Source organism: Eucyclogobius newberryi, unplaced genomic scaffold (assembly GCF_026437365.1).
Source record: "Eucyclogobius newberryi isolate DKJ021-1_F unplaced genomic scaffold, fEucNew1.0.hap1 SCAF_14, whole genome shotgun sequence".
NCBI classification, from domain to species: Eukaryota; Metazoa; Chordata; class Actinopteri; order Gobiiformes; family Gobiidae; genus Eucyclogobius; species Eucyclogobius newberryi.
The window spans coordinates 13,425,629-13,442,141 of record NW_027315768.1 but is presented as its reverse complement, the minus strand read 5'-3'; the positions used below and the strand labels follow the sequence as shown (position 1 = coordinate 13,442,141).

Genomic DNA, 16,513 nt, shown 5'->3' with positions numbered 1-16,513 from the left:
CTGTGGGTTCTCTCCGGCTCCTCCCACCGTCCAAAGACATGCATGTGTTAGGCAAAATTGGTATCACTAAATTGGCCCTAGTGAATGAATGTGAGAGTGAATGGTTGTCTGTAATGTCTGTGTTAACCCTGCGACGAGTTGACCACTGTCTAGGGTGTACCCCGCCTAAGGCCCGAAGTCACTGGGTATGCGCGCCAGTCACCCGTGACCCCGAAAGGGAACAAGCAGTAGAAAATGGATGGATAAATATATTTTGTTGGGGTTTTTTGCAAATTGTTTTTACACTAGTGTGGACCGTTATTTTTCTTTGCAAGAATATTTGAGGTGGAGACGGTTGAATAAGTAACTTATTTATTCAGAGCAGCTCAAGTGTTTTAAACAACCCTGTACATTCAGAATATGTTTTGGGATAATCCAGCATAAAATTACTTTTCATATTATTGTTTATCATCTATATTTTCTTCATCAATATGTCGCATTTCAAAATGGCCCAGGTCACCCTTGAAAGAGTTTTCAATCTCAATGTTTTTTTTAACCTGGTTAGATACATAAATTGCAAAACAGTTCCACTAATAACCTACACAACTATTCTTTCTATTCAGAGTTCCTTTTCACACCTTAATGAAAACTCACACACATTAGCCCGTCTCCTTCAGTGTTCTACTTTGATAAAACTCTCCATAGACATCAGCCGATCACCACGAGGGACGCAAGCTCCTGTAAAACATGTTACCACGGCAACACATCTAAGCAACTAGCAAACGCTGCTTGTTATGGATGGACTATTAATACAGCCCACAAGCACAGCATCAGCATGCTCCTGGTAGTGCTCTGTGACTTGATTTGTCGACTCGCAGTAGATATAAATGTCAGAGGAGAAATACTATGCACCCGATTCTGACTGCGCTGTATTTCAGAAACACGTCTTAAAGTGATCCATTATTAATCAGTGGGTTGCCTGCTGCACACAAACAAAACTCTTCTTTCAAGGTTAACACAGCGGCGTGCAGTGTTGGGCGGGAGAGAAGGGGTCAGTCGTACCTGTTCCCTCACGCTGAGAGACAATCCATATTTTCAGCTGGCAGTCCTGTCCACAGGAGTCCAATCGAAACTCCACACTGCAGCCGTCTGGAAGAAAAAGCACGTTGACATCATGAGTTTGTGCATCATTGGGTTTCATAACAACGGTTTACATGTGCAAATGTTTTCAGTTGGAGGCAAAATGTGTATATAAATGATCTATTTTGTAATACTGGCTCATAAATCTGAGTTGCAATATCATTCTCAACACATTTACAATGAGGACCTGAAGAATATAAGAAGAATAAACATAGATCCAAACAGGGCAAAATATTTAAAAAAAAAATAGTTATTCATACATGCCTTGTTCATAGGTTAAACTTTGCACGTAGTAAGACCCCTGTCAATTTGATTATCAGGGATGGCGCTCCCATATAAATCACCCATTAGCTAAAACTGTACCAATTTTCATTACATACAAAAATTGTGAATACAATTGTGTATTATGATACAGTACTTACTGGTAATACATTTAAATGACTATGTCTTTATGTTTATTTATCATTTCCATGATTCCATTAAGTTTTGGGAAGCCAATATTCAAATTTCCTGATGTTGAATAGGCCTATACACCATGTAATAGTATGTCTATGGTGCATGTACCTTTCGAAATAATGAAGGCACATTAAACCATCCTTGGAGGAAAATTGCACCTTTAAAAATTGGCGCATATCAAACCGCGGGAGCCCTGATTACAGCTTTTATTAAATTTACCAGACCATACATCAGGAAAAAAGATGATCATGGGGGTATAATCTGGCCTAGGGAGGACGAATTTGCCTAGACGATAATATTCCCGGAGTATAAAGTGTCCAAGGACAAAATATATTCAGATACAATCAAGCCAAGGCCCCTTTAACTTCGGAAAAATTCCAGACAAGGGGGTATACTGTACTACCATGTCAGGGTTAAATACACTACTCAAATCTGCACATTAAATCCTACTGTCATCTCAAACACGTACCAACTTTGAACTGGGGTGCAAAGCTGCAGCAGGTCACCCCCTGGTCATGAGCATCTTTCTGGACACACAGAGCGCTCCCGTCTACTCCCCACAGCCGGAGCGCGCCGTGGGTGCTCCCCGTCACAAACATCCGACTGCAGGGTGAGAAACAGCACGCCACCACGCTGGCTTCACTCACAGCAAGAGTCCTGGGAAGAAAAACATCCAAACGTGTGGAACTATTCCAGGGTGACATTGCTGTTTTCAACAACTTTTTCATGTGGTACAAGGATGTGGGCGTTCGCACATCCGGGAACTTGTGCAGTGGCAACCGAGTCCGCCATTTTGAAAGGGGCACAACAGCACGTCTACTACATACGAAATTCAGGAAATGTGAGGCCAAAATGCCAAAAACCTGTGTTCTGTTAGGACATTGCTCTGTTGAACGACCAAGAAATGATAGTTTTGTCGTGTACCTTAGTTTGCCGTTATTGTCTAAAGAATCAAAGTATTTGTAGCTCATTATGCCGTAGAAAAGGATGCAGTCGTGTTGGTTTTTATATATTGCGTGCCCCTTTTAAAATGGCCGCTATGAGAGTCCCGGCTGTATGACGTCACCGCGAACGCAGTCATTTTTTTATATAAATATGGCACTTTTCATGAATATTGGACACTTTACCGTCGCAGTGTTTTGCTGTCGACGTCCCAGAGCGCCGCAGTTCCATCGCACGCGCCCCCGAGCACGAGGCTCGAGTCCGGCGCTACTGCGCAGACGCGGAGCGGGCTGCGGGCCGGATGTTCCAGCGTCGCGTGCAGCTCACCTGTGCGCGCGCTCCACACCGCCACAGCGCCATCTGTGGAGCAGCTGAGCAAGTGCGAGCCGCAGGACGTGAAGCAGCAGCAGTGAACCCCGTAACCGTGACCGGACAGAGGCGAGAAGGGCCGCTCTGAGAAGTCCGCGGAGGCGCTGTAAACACGGAGCGTCTTGTCCCCGGAGCAGGTGGCCAGGAGGGACGCGGAGAAGGCACAGCCGCTCACCTCGTCCATGTGCTGCTCCAGAGTGCGCATAACGGACACCATGATGACCCGAGGAGGGGGCGCTCAGACGGGGAGAGCTCTGACGGGGGCGCGCTTTTGTAGTAGTAAAAGGCTTGAGTCGTCTGTAAAATGTAAAGGGAAATAAATGAACACGAAAGCCCTGCTGTCTGCCTCGGTCACTAACAGGACAGACTACTTCCTGTTTAAGTGCGCTAATAAAGCCTTATCTGTCCATGTGACCAAGCATCACTCACAACTTATGTCTCAGTGTAAATACCCTGCGAAGTAATAAGTACATCAGCATATCAGTATTTTCAAAAGGAAAAACATACTGTAGTCTTCTCCATTAATGGACTACGACTATGATCTCAGCGGAGCAATAAAATGGTATAAAGATGATTTTAGCTTGCATTATCAGAAACGTGGCTTTATTTGATCTTTTTTATTTTATTTTAATAAAAGTACTCAAAAAGGATTGCCTGTGCCACCATAGTCTTGTATGATCCTTTGGGAAACACAGTCTATGTTTCCATTCAAACACCAAAAATCTTATCATTTGATTTCTGAAGTTTTCAGATTGAAATGTCATCAGATAAAAGAATAAACTAATATGGAAAAGACAAACGTTGGAAAATGTTTAAGATTAAACGTCATTTTAAAATATATTGCACTTTGTCTTTCAAATACAACAGTTACTTCAAAAATCCTATATTAACTGACACATGTGTGTTTGTTAAGATTGCTCTTGTAAACCAAATTTGTAAACACAGCAAAAATCATCTAATTATTCAAGTCTATTCATTTTTAATAGCCGAGTAAATGTATCCAGTGACAAAACATACAAAATATGGGACATGTATAGCATTCAACTGAAAATGAAACATGGATTTAAGTGGTTCATTAAATACATATTTATTCAGCGACAGCAGTACACTGTACAACCTTTAAACAAGAACTGTTCCTCTAGTCATGAAGCCAACACAGGACCAGAAGATTATGGACCTCTGGATTACAGTCAAACAGCCCATGTCCTGTGATTCTTGGCGAAACTGAAAGTAAATTAAAGGTGCACTGTGTAATGTTTGACTCTATAGATTATATTGAATTGCCCGGAATATTCCACAGTAAGACATTAACTTAATCTTGCATTAATTCATATTTCCAAATGTTGTTATTGCTCCAAAATACATTGAAAAACATTATGACTGAACAGACTCACTGCAGACCTGACCAGTAACCATCATCTGTTTGTCTCCATGGAAATAGATACATTTAATGTAATAATATCTCCATGAAGACAATGTGGACCCTCCTCCAAAAAGTTGCACAGAGCACCTTTAAGACATTGAACATATTTGTATCATTTAAGAAAATTAAACGACCACATATTCACACAACAGCCACCAAAATGACACTTCCTCCACGTGAGGCACTGTATTGTAGCAAATGCAATGCTCAACTCTACTCTTCAGTTACACACATAGTGGTACTCTATAAACAAACATAAATAGTAGTACTCTATAAACAAACATAAATAGTAGTACTCTATATACAAACAAAGACTTGTGAAGAAAAGGTAAACAGTGCCACACACCCTTATAGTGCTGCAAATAATTACATAAATGTCTGATTGAAATACTTTTATTATTGTCACAAAATGCCTTGAAAGTAAATCACTTGAGTAATTCAGTCCGTCTTTTGTCAAAAAATCTTTTCATAATGTGTCCTGCTTTTCCAATGTCAGAATTATCTTCATTGAATCGTTCACAGTTGTCAAAGACTAAGTTCACATCATCCATAAAGCTCTCCAAACTCGAATACCTAAAACACAGCACATATTTTCATTTAGGAAACACATTCAATCCCGGAGACAATTGCAGTCTCATCTAAACCACATACTGCTTGTTGGTGAACTTCTCTCTGATGGTGGAGAAGTCCATGGGCTTCTTCACCACCTTCTTGTATCCGGGGACAGACTTGAGGTTCACAGGTTTGAGGAACGGCCAGGCGTCTTGGTGGGTTTCTAACTCACCCAACAGCTGCCTTCAAAATGAGAAATATGAGCAAATGAAAGTTATGACTGGTCTGGAAACGCATCAAGTTTTTCCAGCTGACAAAATGATCTTGTTGTCATAAAGAATGTAATACCCCAAACACCAAAACATACAAACTGTCAAAGTCAACTGCTTTCAACGTTAAATATCAGCTTTTATGTTCAATTTACATGATATAATAAAGTTGTATAATAACCTTCACCCTTTCCGTCACCTTTCTATATTAAACTATGGGAAACCAACGCTAATACAAAGAATGTTTTGATGATAACTTTCACAGGAAATTGTGATAAAAGATGTCCCTGTACGGTTGTAAGTATTTATATATCATCATAATTTAATATTACGTTATCTACACTCCAAAAGTATTAAACATACTGTATATGTATTCTTTTTTAATTACATGTCAATATAAAATGTTTTGAAGTTTCAAATTGACAAGTTTGAAATTCTGTCTCATAATACAGGTTTTATTTAAAAAAATAAAAATCACAACATCTCTTCTCCCAATATTTTAAAAAACTAGACATGACTAGCATGTGTTCCCATTGTAAACTTAACTTAAAAAGTTTTGTTTGTATTTAGAAAGGTGAAACAAATAGTGTGTCTTTTGGTCTTATCAAGGACACCTCCATCTCTACCACTGTTGACACTTCTGTGTGATGAGCTCCGTCTGAGACAAGCGTCTGCAACTGTTACAGAAAATGTCCTTCTCTAACATCGTCAGTTTCCTTGGGCAACTCGTCTCACAGAAGTGGAATGTAACGCACTTGTCATTGTAGCTCAGAAGGCCAGTTTGTACTGGTATTTAAACCTCTGTGTGTGGAAGCAGAGGCTGGAAAAGCGAATACTAGAGCAATGTGTATTCAATGGATCCTGCACTGATAGTAAATAAACTTCTACTGCCTCAGACATCCAGAGTCTCCTGTCTTTCCTTACAACTCTACGACTCGTTAGGACAACACTTCTTTTTCCATTAACAATGTAGAAAGTTTTATTCCACCATTACTATTTGTTTGGAACAGAAGTTTGTAGAAATAATAGAAGTTTCCCCAAGTCATTTTGTTTCTTTTCTATAACATGGCAGTATGTTTTTAACTACATTTACTGACAACTCTAACAGAACTGCTCATGACAGTATAATAAAAGAGATTCAACTCTTTAATGAAAACATTTTTGTTTTTTTTCCATTTTCCCTTTAACAATCGAACAATTATTTGGGCAATTATCCTACGAAACTAACGATATGATACTTACTGGCACAGCTCATCATCGCTCCAGACTTTGGCCTTCTTTGAGGCGGACGGTTGGCATTTGGCCTCGGAGCCGGGCGTGCCGTTGTCTGCTTTCCTCTTCTTAGCCTCCTTGATACTTTTCCTTGGCGCGCTGCTGCTCCGGCTGGCAGCCTCCTCTTTGATGAGCTCTCCGGACACAGATGGCTTACCGTTTGGTTTTCCTTCACTGGCTCGCTTCCCTCCTCCAGATGTTTGAGTGGGATGCCTCAGCGTCCGTAGGGATTGGACACTTTGTTGAATGACGGAACCTGCACGGGTCTGGAGAGAGATGCAACTTTTAATTGGTGAGTGCTAAACTTTTATTTGCAGATGATGGACATGCTTGAATGTTATAGAGCAAGGACTTCATCTTTACGTTTAAATAATAATAATAACTTTTATTTATATAGCGCTTTTCAGTGACCCAAAGACGCTGAACATAATAAAAAAAAAGGGGGGGTATTTACAGACAGGGGGGGACAACACGTACAATACACATTAATATACAGATAAAATGAACAAGACAGAAGAAGTAGAGAGAAAAAGATGGGGATGTAACAGGGGGTAGAAGTGTAGGCAATGGGGTAGAGGAGGCTAGGGGTAGGGGAGGTCATAGGCTTGGGTGAAGAGGTATGTTTTTAGGCGGGATTTGAATGTTGTGAGTGAGGGAGAGTGGTGGACAGGTTGGGGGAGGGAGTTCCAGAGTCAGGGTGCTGTTCGGGAGAATGCTCTGTCGCCAAAAGTTTTGAGTCGGGATGTTGGTGCAGCCAGGGTGAGAGAGGAGGAGGATCGGAGAGCTCAGGAGGGGCGGTGGGGGATGAGGAGGTCAGACAGGTAGGGGGGGGGCAAGGTGGTGAAGAGCTTTGAAGGTGAGGAGGAGTATTTTAAAGTTTATGCACTGCTTGATGGGGAGCCAGTGGAGACACTAATTTAAAGTCATCTGAAAACAATTTAACATTATTGTAGGCGGTGTTCATGTGCTAAAATTTGATGTCATAATCTGGTGATGGAGGGCAAGTGCCAAATAAGTAGAATAGAAATAGCCAAAACATTGAATTTTATCAATGTTTTTAAAGATATTGGCTCCACAAACTTGCAACATCAATCTAATGTGTTAATGTGAATAGAAAGACCCTGTAATTACAGAGATACGACCCATAAATAAGGTCAACAAACAGAAAAGTCCACCATAGAATTCTACTTGCATAAATCCACAATTGTATTTGTAAATCTGGAGAAAGTTTTTAGTTACAATATGGAAATGATTTGTACTTCAGCAAGTAATTACTGTGAACTAGCGGCTTGAAGCAATAACTTACTCAGAATTTCTCAGAAGTTAAAATACTGTAAATAAATTCAAAAATAAAAAAATCGTGTACCTTTCTTGAACAAACCGAACAGAACCAATCGCGGGCAGGTTTGGAGGTGATCTTGGGTTCGTGACAATAAACGTGGTAACCTTTATCACAAGCATCACACAGCAGGAGTGACTCTTCATCATCTCCACGGTGACAAATCTGGCACTCCTAAAAGACACAAATTATCATCTGTGCAAGTCATACATCAATGTGCACAGTGTAAAATATATATCTATATATAAAGGGAGTTGCACACCACATTCATAAAAGCGTCATCCCAGGGTATGTTGTTCTGCAGCTGCTGAACGCACAGGACCAGCTGAGCAGCGCTGTGGACCTCAGACAGAGCCCTGTGCCACAGCCTCCTCCAGGGGGCGTCCTCTCCCTCACTCCTGTCAAAGCACACTGTCAAGTACTGCAAAGCTACTGTAAGTACTCTGCAGGTTAGACTAGACCCCAATAGCACGGCTGATTACTCTGCTATCTTATACCCGTATACTTTGTGGCATTAGTGGTGAAACGAAACTTTACTTTTCGATACTAAAGCTAGTGTCAAAAACAGACACTAATTTAAAGTATGAATACTGAAGGGGAAAAAAATATATAATAAGAGCTTTAATTTGGAGCTTTGTAATAGAATTGCATTGATTAACATAACTACTGTCATACTGTCATACTCACAAGCAATTAAGGACTTATTCATGTGCATATAATCAATGTAAATAAGAGTGTTTACTTACCATTAGTATTAGTATTATTTCATCTTATGCTAGCTATTTTTACTTTGCTTTATTTTATTATTATTTACTTTATTTTATTTTAATCTTATCTTTATCTTTCCCCCCTCCATTCCCTATTAAGATACGAGAGGAGTTTTGTTAATAAGAGTTTTTAGTTTTGTTTATAAGAGTTCTTCTAGTGTTTTTTAAACTTCCTATAAGTTATCTGTCCTATCCTCCTGTATCTTCTGCGTTGTAACACCAACATTTCCCCATGTGTGGACAATAAAGGATTATCTTATCTTATCTAGTATCATCTTTACACAATCATTTTTAAAGGGGCTCTATACATTTTTAATTTTGCCTGGAATGTTTCACAAAAATATATAAAACCTTCCATGGAGACAAGCAGGCGACTCACCCACACCAATGTAATTTTTGCTAATAAAAACACCTGCAACTTAATAAATGAACACTAGATACATTTATATCATATTGTGGAACATCCCAGACAAATCAGTATACATTTTGTTTCATGAGAAAATTAAAACTACTGGTATTATATGTGTTCAAATGTATATTGTCAAAAGAAAAAAAGACATTTATGAATGATCAATGTGGAAATTGTGTTGCAAGTATCAGGCATTTTCCTTAGTATCAAAATTGGTGGAAATAAACATTGCACCAGTCGTTGTTTAGTCTGATGGAATAGTGTTGCCTAACCTCCGGTCGATATTCCTCTCCAGCTCGGCCAGTCTGCTGACAGCTGTATCCAGAGGACTGTTGGGAGGCCGCTCTGGAGTCCAGGATTTGTGCTCAGGGTAAACCAGATCCTCCCACTGGGACAGGAGTCTAGGCGGCGTCCAGTCCTGAAGGGGGCAGCAGAGAGACATATGCTTTAAAGAGCATTATGACTCATTCAACTACTCATTATATTAAAACCATGGATGTAAAACGTAATTAACATGAAAATATTTAAAATGTCTCTAGTTTATAGTTTTACTTCCTGGTTGGACATGTGCAGCAGATTTACATGCATAGAGATAATTCTGTAACATGGGTAAAGCCTGCCAAAAATATATGACATCTTTATTTTGTTAAATTAATGTTCAAAATGTGTTGCTTATGCTGATAATGTCCCTGCATTTTGGATGAATTTTGTGTTTTGATTACGGATAGAGGGATTCATTATTAGAACTCAGCGCTACTTTCAGAAATGTTCAACTTTTCTTCACAAACTGACAATCAATGTAAAACTAAATTACCACAGAGACTATCCCATCAAACAAAAGTAACATTCAGAAAAACAAAAGACTGATTGAAGCCATGTTAATTCCTAATCTACAAGTTATATTTTATTGAGCATGTAATATAATATATAATGTAATGTAGACAATTACCTTCATTTGTAATTTGGCAGAAATTACTCTCAATTCCAAGGTCTCAACTTGTTTCAGAGCAGCAATGTCCCACTTCATGGCCTGTTCCTGAACACACCACTGCTCTACAGTCTCCTTACAATAAACTTGTTGCTGCAGCCTTGCAACATCAATAACAGCATCTATAGAAGGAAACATAACATAGGATGTAGGATAATTAACATGTTGAAATGTGCAGGCAAGACAGAGTAGTGAAGCTAAAGAAGACAAGTTATGCATATTTCATTCAGTATCACATTATAACGAAAGCAGATTTAACATTTTGTTCTTTGTAAACTGCTGTATCGATCTAAAATGGCTTCGTAATAGAAACAGGTTCATGGACTTCCTGTTCAAAACTACAAAACTGAAAAGCTCCGCCTCCTCATAGTGAAATTTCACCATTTTATCATTAGTTTGTTTTATGTTTTTGAAAAGTAGCTATGTGACATTTTAGAACATGAATTACTCTCAATCACTACAGGGATGTGGGCGGGGATAGGTGAAAAAATGAATTTTCTGAGCACTCGAGCCTCAGCTGCAGGACAATACAGGATTACTCAAACATGCATGAATCAATCCAAATACAACTTTGATGAAACTAAAGATGAGGAAACACTGTTGTAACAAGGTGAAAAGCTCATTAAAGTAAATCTTACAAAATATGTCCCCTTTAATGGGCACTTTCTCACCATCTTTCTGCGCGTAGAGTCGGGCCAGGTACTCCATATGGTTTTTGATCTGCTTAGTTAAAGCTCTCTCTCTGATGCCTCGACAATGAAGCGTCTTGGACAGATGACGCAGTTCCTCCACATTTGACACCCACCACCAGCCATTTTGCACGTCTGCCAAGGAGGAGGACGCATTAAAACCGTCACACATTCACAAGCAAGTTTTGCAAGACCAAGTGACAGTTGTCAGCGCATGTCGTCTGGAGGAGAATATTGCCCGTCTGAATGCCCTTGTGTGCGAGTGCTGGCAGCATGCTTCTTACCCTCGGGGACGAGCATGGGGCCAGAGAGCTCCTGGGGCCGGGCCACCTCCTCAGCAGGGGAGGAGGAGGAGGCTGTGGTGGGCCTGTCGCTCGGGGCCACGCGGGGCTGGGGCTCGCTGACAGAGGGGCGACTTGTCTGGAGGGGGACACTGCACGCATTAGCCCGGGCATGCTGGGAGGTCAGATCCCTCGTGGGGGGTACAGAGCTGCCAGAGAAGAAGGGCAGGCTCGAACTCGTCACTTTACAGGACAAGTCGCACAATATCTCTCCGCCTTGATGGGTGCCAGACTGTGCAAGCTGGGGATACAAACGCATACAGGCCATTTTAAAGATGACTTCTTCTTCTTTTTATAGTGAAGGGCGGAAAAAAAATCTTAAATTTAGAGTCATCAATTTGAACCTTCTTGTGTAGCTTACTTGTATACATTTTTGAAAAACAATAATTGCCAATATTACACACATTTAGCACACATAAATCAGAAAACCAGAGTTGTTTGCATCATTTTGCTGGCATAATTAGATACAAACTAAATTTACAGCAGGTATTTTGAGTAAAAAACTTGAATAAATCAGGTTTAGAAATTGACATCAAAAAGTCCTTCAGTGCAATCCGTCGTTAAATACAAGAAACCGTATTTTCTGACTATAAGTCGCACCAGCCAAAAAACGCACAATAAAAAGAAGAAAAAAAAACATAGAAAAAGATATAGAAAAAAAAATATATATATATATATATATATATATATATATGTATAAGTAAATAAGTATAAATATAAGTCGCACCCCGGCCAAAACAATGAAAAAAGGTGCGACTTATAGTCTACTATAGGGCTGATCTTTAAGTCTCTATAGGAGAAAAAGGCCTTTTGAAGTTACAATCTCCCATACAACTTAATGATTCAAGTTGATTCAATTAAGTAAAACACATTCAGGAGCAAACTGGAAAATGTTGTCGTTTCAATGTAAAAGCTCATATATTGTGAGAGAACTGTGCCAGAAAACAAAATAATTCAAACATAATGATTGAGTTTTTCCTTCTATGTGTCACCTTAAGGTTTTCTACTTTAGCTGTGTGAGTAAAGTAAAGCCAGTACTTCAATGATCTAGAATAAATGTAAACCAACCAACCAACCAACCTGCTGCAGCGTGTCACCAGTAGGTCTATGGGCACTAGATGACGTGAGAGCTGAAAAGGTTTGTGAAGAGGATGCAAAAGGGCCAAGAGTAGTGCTGACAAAGGGCTCAGAACACGGTGCAGGCAGATGGCTGATCCACTGGTTCACAAACACACTGCTGTCATGAGGTCCAGACGCACTTGTCCATGATCTGCCTTTGTACTTGGGGCTGAGGAAATGGCTATGTTCTGGTGGAGAGTCGTCGGGGCTGGCGTTCTTGGGCTCACTTATGTTACTGTGAACACTGACGTTTAGATCTGTGCTCGTTTTGGCCTCTCTGTCGAGCTCCTCCTCTTTTAAAGGCGTCTCGTGTCCGGTGCTGTGTCTTTTTTCTATGGGAACATCCTCATGACCTGGACAGATTGAACGACAGGAAATCTTAAATATGAACAAAATGACCAATATAGTCATGTTGAGAATTTAAAAAAACAAACAGTTTTCGCTCTATGCCAGGATAACTGGACAGAACAGCAATGACTTTGGTTGTTTGTCAAAATATGTCCAGAAACGGTAGAATTAAAAGACGACTTTGTGATTCTGAGACAAAAGTAAGTAAAGCAGGCGTGTCCACTATAAACTATTGCTCACGCGCCAAAACAAATACTTCCTGAAGAACTGACCCAAATTACCATAAGCTAGACCATTTACAGCAAGTTTGTAAAATCTTCACCATAAAAACACTGTCACTATGAATATGAAGAGGCGGGGCTTATCTGTTCTGCAGTTTTGTACAGGAAGTCAATGGACCTGTTTCTATTATTAATCAATATTGACGTTTGTAAGAATGTAAGATGATGCTCTACTTATGTTACAGTTTATTCCACGTACCTGAAAAGCATATTACGTCTCATTTAAGTAACTGTAAAAAATAAATCAAAAATGAGTTACTAGTACAAACCTTGTTCCGTTTCCACCCCCTCCACAAAGACCCCTCCACACTGGGGCAGAAGCCAGTAGCACCTCTTGTAGCGGTCCTGCCCCAGCATCATGGAGCGCAGGAAATAAGAGGATTCAAGGAGTTTGTGTCGGAGCTCAGTCTGTTGCTAAAAAGTACAAAAAAGTGCACTTTACAACAAAACTGTATTACAATTAGTGCTGTTTATTTACCTTCGCCGCGCTCTTGATTTGGGTCTCCAGCTCCTCCACACTGGCAGAATCTATGTTGTCGTCCTGCTGGGAACAAAATCTATAGCTAATGAACCGGCAAACGCTAATGTAAACACGGGCGGCTCTGCTCCTGACCTCCTCATCCGTCTTCTTAGACTTCTTGCCCTCCTCCTCTTCTGCCTCTTCATCCTCCTCGTCGTCACTCTCCTCGTCTTCATCCTCTTCCTCCTCGCTGTAGCCTTCTTTTCTTTTCCTTTTGTCCGTCGTCGCAAGGTTAACGCAAGTTTGAGTGCCCTCCGCCGCTTTTGTTCCAGTCCTCTTGGCATGAATGCTCCTCAGTCTGTAAAAGAGCGTTATGAGTCGAAACGGAACATTCTTTTTAATTGTGTCGATTTCTGTTTGACTTGGTAAATGAAAGGCTTACTTGCGAAGAGCACCTTCCACAATCCACTTTTCCCTCCTCAAATTCGCCATGTGATCAATGCTTTTGTCAATTTCACTGTAAAACATAACATTTAGGTAGATTCTGTTACCAAAGACTGTTACCATCCGGACAAAAGGTCTGTGAGGCGCTGAATGGATGAAGACAAAGAAGAGGCGTTCCATCCTTGGTCCCACGTAGTATTCATCTGCTCAATAAACTCTAGTACTCTGCTTTGACACATGGACTGTATTTGAATGTTGCCTATCCATGTTCTTCAGCCGTCTTTATGCGGTTTCCTTTACCGTGTGTATTATAATAGAAACAAGAGTACCCAATCTGTTTTAGAAATCGCCGAGTCAAACTAATATTTCTGTTGTGTCCAGGTCAAGGTAAAAATATACTGATATAAGACTTTCAGATAGAGAATAGTTACAAAAAAAGTATATCCATGGGTTTCAGAATGATTCAGTGTTAGGACTGTTGCAATAATGATTCACTATTTAAATAAAATGGTATATATTTTGAATGGGAAAAAGTCCATAAAATGTTGCGTACAACAGGACGCTGAAACACATTTATAAGAATATTCATACTGTCTTTACAATAAAATGTCTCTTTGCATTTGATTTAGAGTCTGTATCGTCTAGATTTTCTAGTTTTAGTAGTCAATTAGTCAGGATTATTCTGCCTAATTTATGCAGCCTTAGTGCCCAGATACAAATGTAAACACCGGCCAGTTTTTTCACTTACTTGTGAACAGTGCTAACCATTCAACTAGTGTATATTCCAATAATAATAACAAGAATACACATTTAGATGTTATTGTATGATTAACAATAACAGTGGGAGCCTTTATACTACACCAGATGTCTTTCATAACCAGGCCAGCACTGCTAAAAATTAATGAGGTCTGGAATGACGCAACCACATGAGTCTGTCCCTCTGTCCACATCCATCATATTCATCATATTCTTTTGATTCTGACTGAACAGAATATCAATCAAATTGTTAGTCTGAATTAGTGGCACATGTACAATTACCATTATTTTACCAGAACATGTGTCTGTTGAAAGAGGACATGTTAAGCAAAATTAACTTTTATGAGCCATTAACTTGGCTCTATGCATCTACAACAGTTTGAGTAATCCTGTTCTGTCCTGCAGCTGAGACTCGAGTGTTCAGAAAAGTCCTATCCCTATTTTCACCTATTCACCTGATTATTTGACGAATTAAGACCGGGATACATGACGGGTTCTAAAAGTAACATGCACATGAAAATCTGCTGCTTGTAACAGTGAAACGTCATTATGAAGAGGTGGAGCTTATCAGGTCTGCAGCTTTGAACAGGAAGTCACATGACCCGATCATCTTAAAAAGTTGAACACAAAAAAAAACATAATGTGTCTCCTTTAAAATAATGTTGTGTGTCCTGGGGCTGAAAGTTAAAATAATCGATTATAGAAAAATTAACATAACAAGGCAGTAATCAAATTGACAAGGAAAATTCTGTAAAAATCTCCATCTAAATCTAAATAAACCAATTGATTGATCAAATAATTACTAGATTAATCAATTAGCAAGTTAGTTGCATTCCTAGTTAACCCCCAATGACTAAGCAGTGGGATAGTTTTTCTTTATACATGTCTGCAACTGTTTGAAAAGTGTTTTAATGTTAATTGTGTTAATGTAATTGCAGTTTGTTGTTCTTGTTCTAAAATGTGAAAGCTAAAGAAATATATGAAATAAAAAATAATTAATTAATAAAAAAAAGTTATGATGAAAAACAATGTTACCTGACCACAGCTTTACATCGGCAGAGCTCGTTCACCAGATATGCGAGTATGGAGGCCTTCTCTGACGGCCGAAGTGCCCGGAAGTCTTTGGTGCCAAGACTGATGGCCAGAGAGCTCTTGGAAGTATCTGGTTCACAATGATGTTCCATGTAGATCCTTAGAGCCTCCGATACATTGTCGCTGTCTATCTGCACATTTGACAGAAGCTCTCTTGAAGCAGTTCTCATCTAAAGGAAGGTTAATAAAGAGGATGTCAATCAAAGACACATAACATGGGTTTTTCATACAGCGCTCTAACCTTGTGCCCCTGAGATAGACTGGGGTCCCTCACAGCAGCAGAGACCATGTCCACCAGCAGCTTCTGCACTTTGTTCACACCGTCTGTCACGTTCAGTAAACCTGCCTGAAGCTCACTCAGACTCAGTGCATTTAGGCTCAGAACCTTTCCAAATCTGTGAACAAACTGTAGAACCATGAGGCAGTCGGAGAACGTTCTCCCAGACAGAACCAGGCCAGGAATACGGGAGAGCTCCGGAAGAGGCTGGGGAAAGTAAAAGGGATGTTTAGAGGACTTATGACAAATAATACTTTGTAACACAATATTACTACCGGTATATACAATACTCATATTTATTCTTATATTCAAATACATTGTTTTGTGAAGTCGCAATTGCAATTTCACAGATACATCCATGTTTTGTTCCTGAACAACCTTTGCATCTGTTAAGTGTAATAAACCAAGTCTCCACTTGATGGCACCATTTCAATCTCTTCTTCATGACAGATTTCTGAATCCATGTTTAAGCCACTTTGAGATGTAAAGTGTTTAGGTAGGTAACATCACAACATTTGGAATTTCAACAGTGAGTGGCAACGTTGTATGAGTGTCAATAGTGAGTAATACAATTTTCTCAAGTACACTAGATAAACAGGCTACGCTCACATTTATCAATGATAATTTGGAACGGCACACACAGTTGAACTGATGACTTTTCTCTACTTAAAGAAGATGTTTTTGGAGTATGTTTGTTAAAGAAATGAATTATGGGGCAAGTTGAAGTGTCCTTCATCTCCCCCAAGTTGAAGTGTCCTTCATCTCCCCCTGTGCAGTCAAACCGCTTTCAGTTTACATTTT

General features: G+C 39.8%; 2 protein-coding genes across 2 annotated transcripts in view; both read right to left on the bottom strand.

The window, feature by feature from the left end:
- Positions 1–3,128, bottom strand: part of LOC140359423 (WD repeat, SAM and U-box domain-containing protein 1-like) — a 28,094-nt gene extending 24,966 nt beyond the window's left edge. The window contains exons 1-3 of the mRNA XM_072444349.1: positions 2,703–3,128; positions 2,045–2,232; positions 1,042–1,128 (exon numbers count right to left, since the gene is read on the bottom strand). Of these exons, the coding sequence (XP_072300450.1) occupies positions 1,042–1,128; positions 2,045–2,232; positions 2,703–3,103 (676 nt within the window). The 5' untranslated portion in view covers positions 3,104–3,128. The remainder of the gene's footprint in view (positions 1–1,041; positions 1,129–2,044; positions 2,233–2,702) is intronic.
- Positions 3,129–4,658: 1,530 nt separating this feature from the next.
- baz2bb (bromodomain adjacent to zinc finger domain, 2Bb) overlaps positions 4,659–16,513 on the bottom strand; it is a 34,532-nt gene continuing 22,677 nt past the window's right edge. Inside the window, exons 18-33 of the mRNA XM_072445388.1 lie at positions 15,677–15,919; positions 15,379–15,605; positions 13,586–13,660; positions 13,297–13,501; positions 13,162–13,224; positions 12,953–13,097; positions 12,016–12,407; positions 10,879–11,176; positions 10,577–10,729; positions 9,867–10,027; positions 9,190–9,335; positions 8,004–8,139; positions 7,769–7,915; positions 6,373–6,668; positions 4,961–5,104; positions 4,659–4,882 (exon numbers count right to left, since the gene is read on the bottom strand). Of these exons, the coding sequence (XP_072301489.1) occupies positions 4,735–4,882; positions 4,961–5,104; positions 6,373–6,668; positions 7,769–7,915; positions 8,004–8,139; positions 9,190–9,335; positions 9,867–10,027; positions 10,577–10,729; positions 10,879–11,176; positions 12,016–12,407; positions 12,953–13,097; positions 13,162–13,224; positions 13,297–13,501; positions 13,586–13,660; positions 15,379–15,605; positions 15,677–15,919 (2,979 nt within the window). The 3' untranslated portion in view covers positions 4,659–4,734. The remainder of the gene's footprint in view (positions 4,883–4,960; positions 5,105–6,372; positions 6,669–7,768; positions 7,916–8,003; positions 8,140–9,189; positions 9,336–9,866; positions 10,028–10,576; positions 10,730–10,878; positions 11,177–12,015; positions 12,408–12,952; positions 13,098–13,161; positions 13,225–13,296; positions 13,502–13,585; positions 13,661–15,378; positions 15,606–15,676; positions 15,920–16,513) is intronic.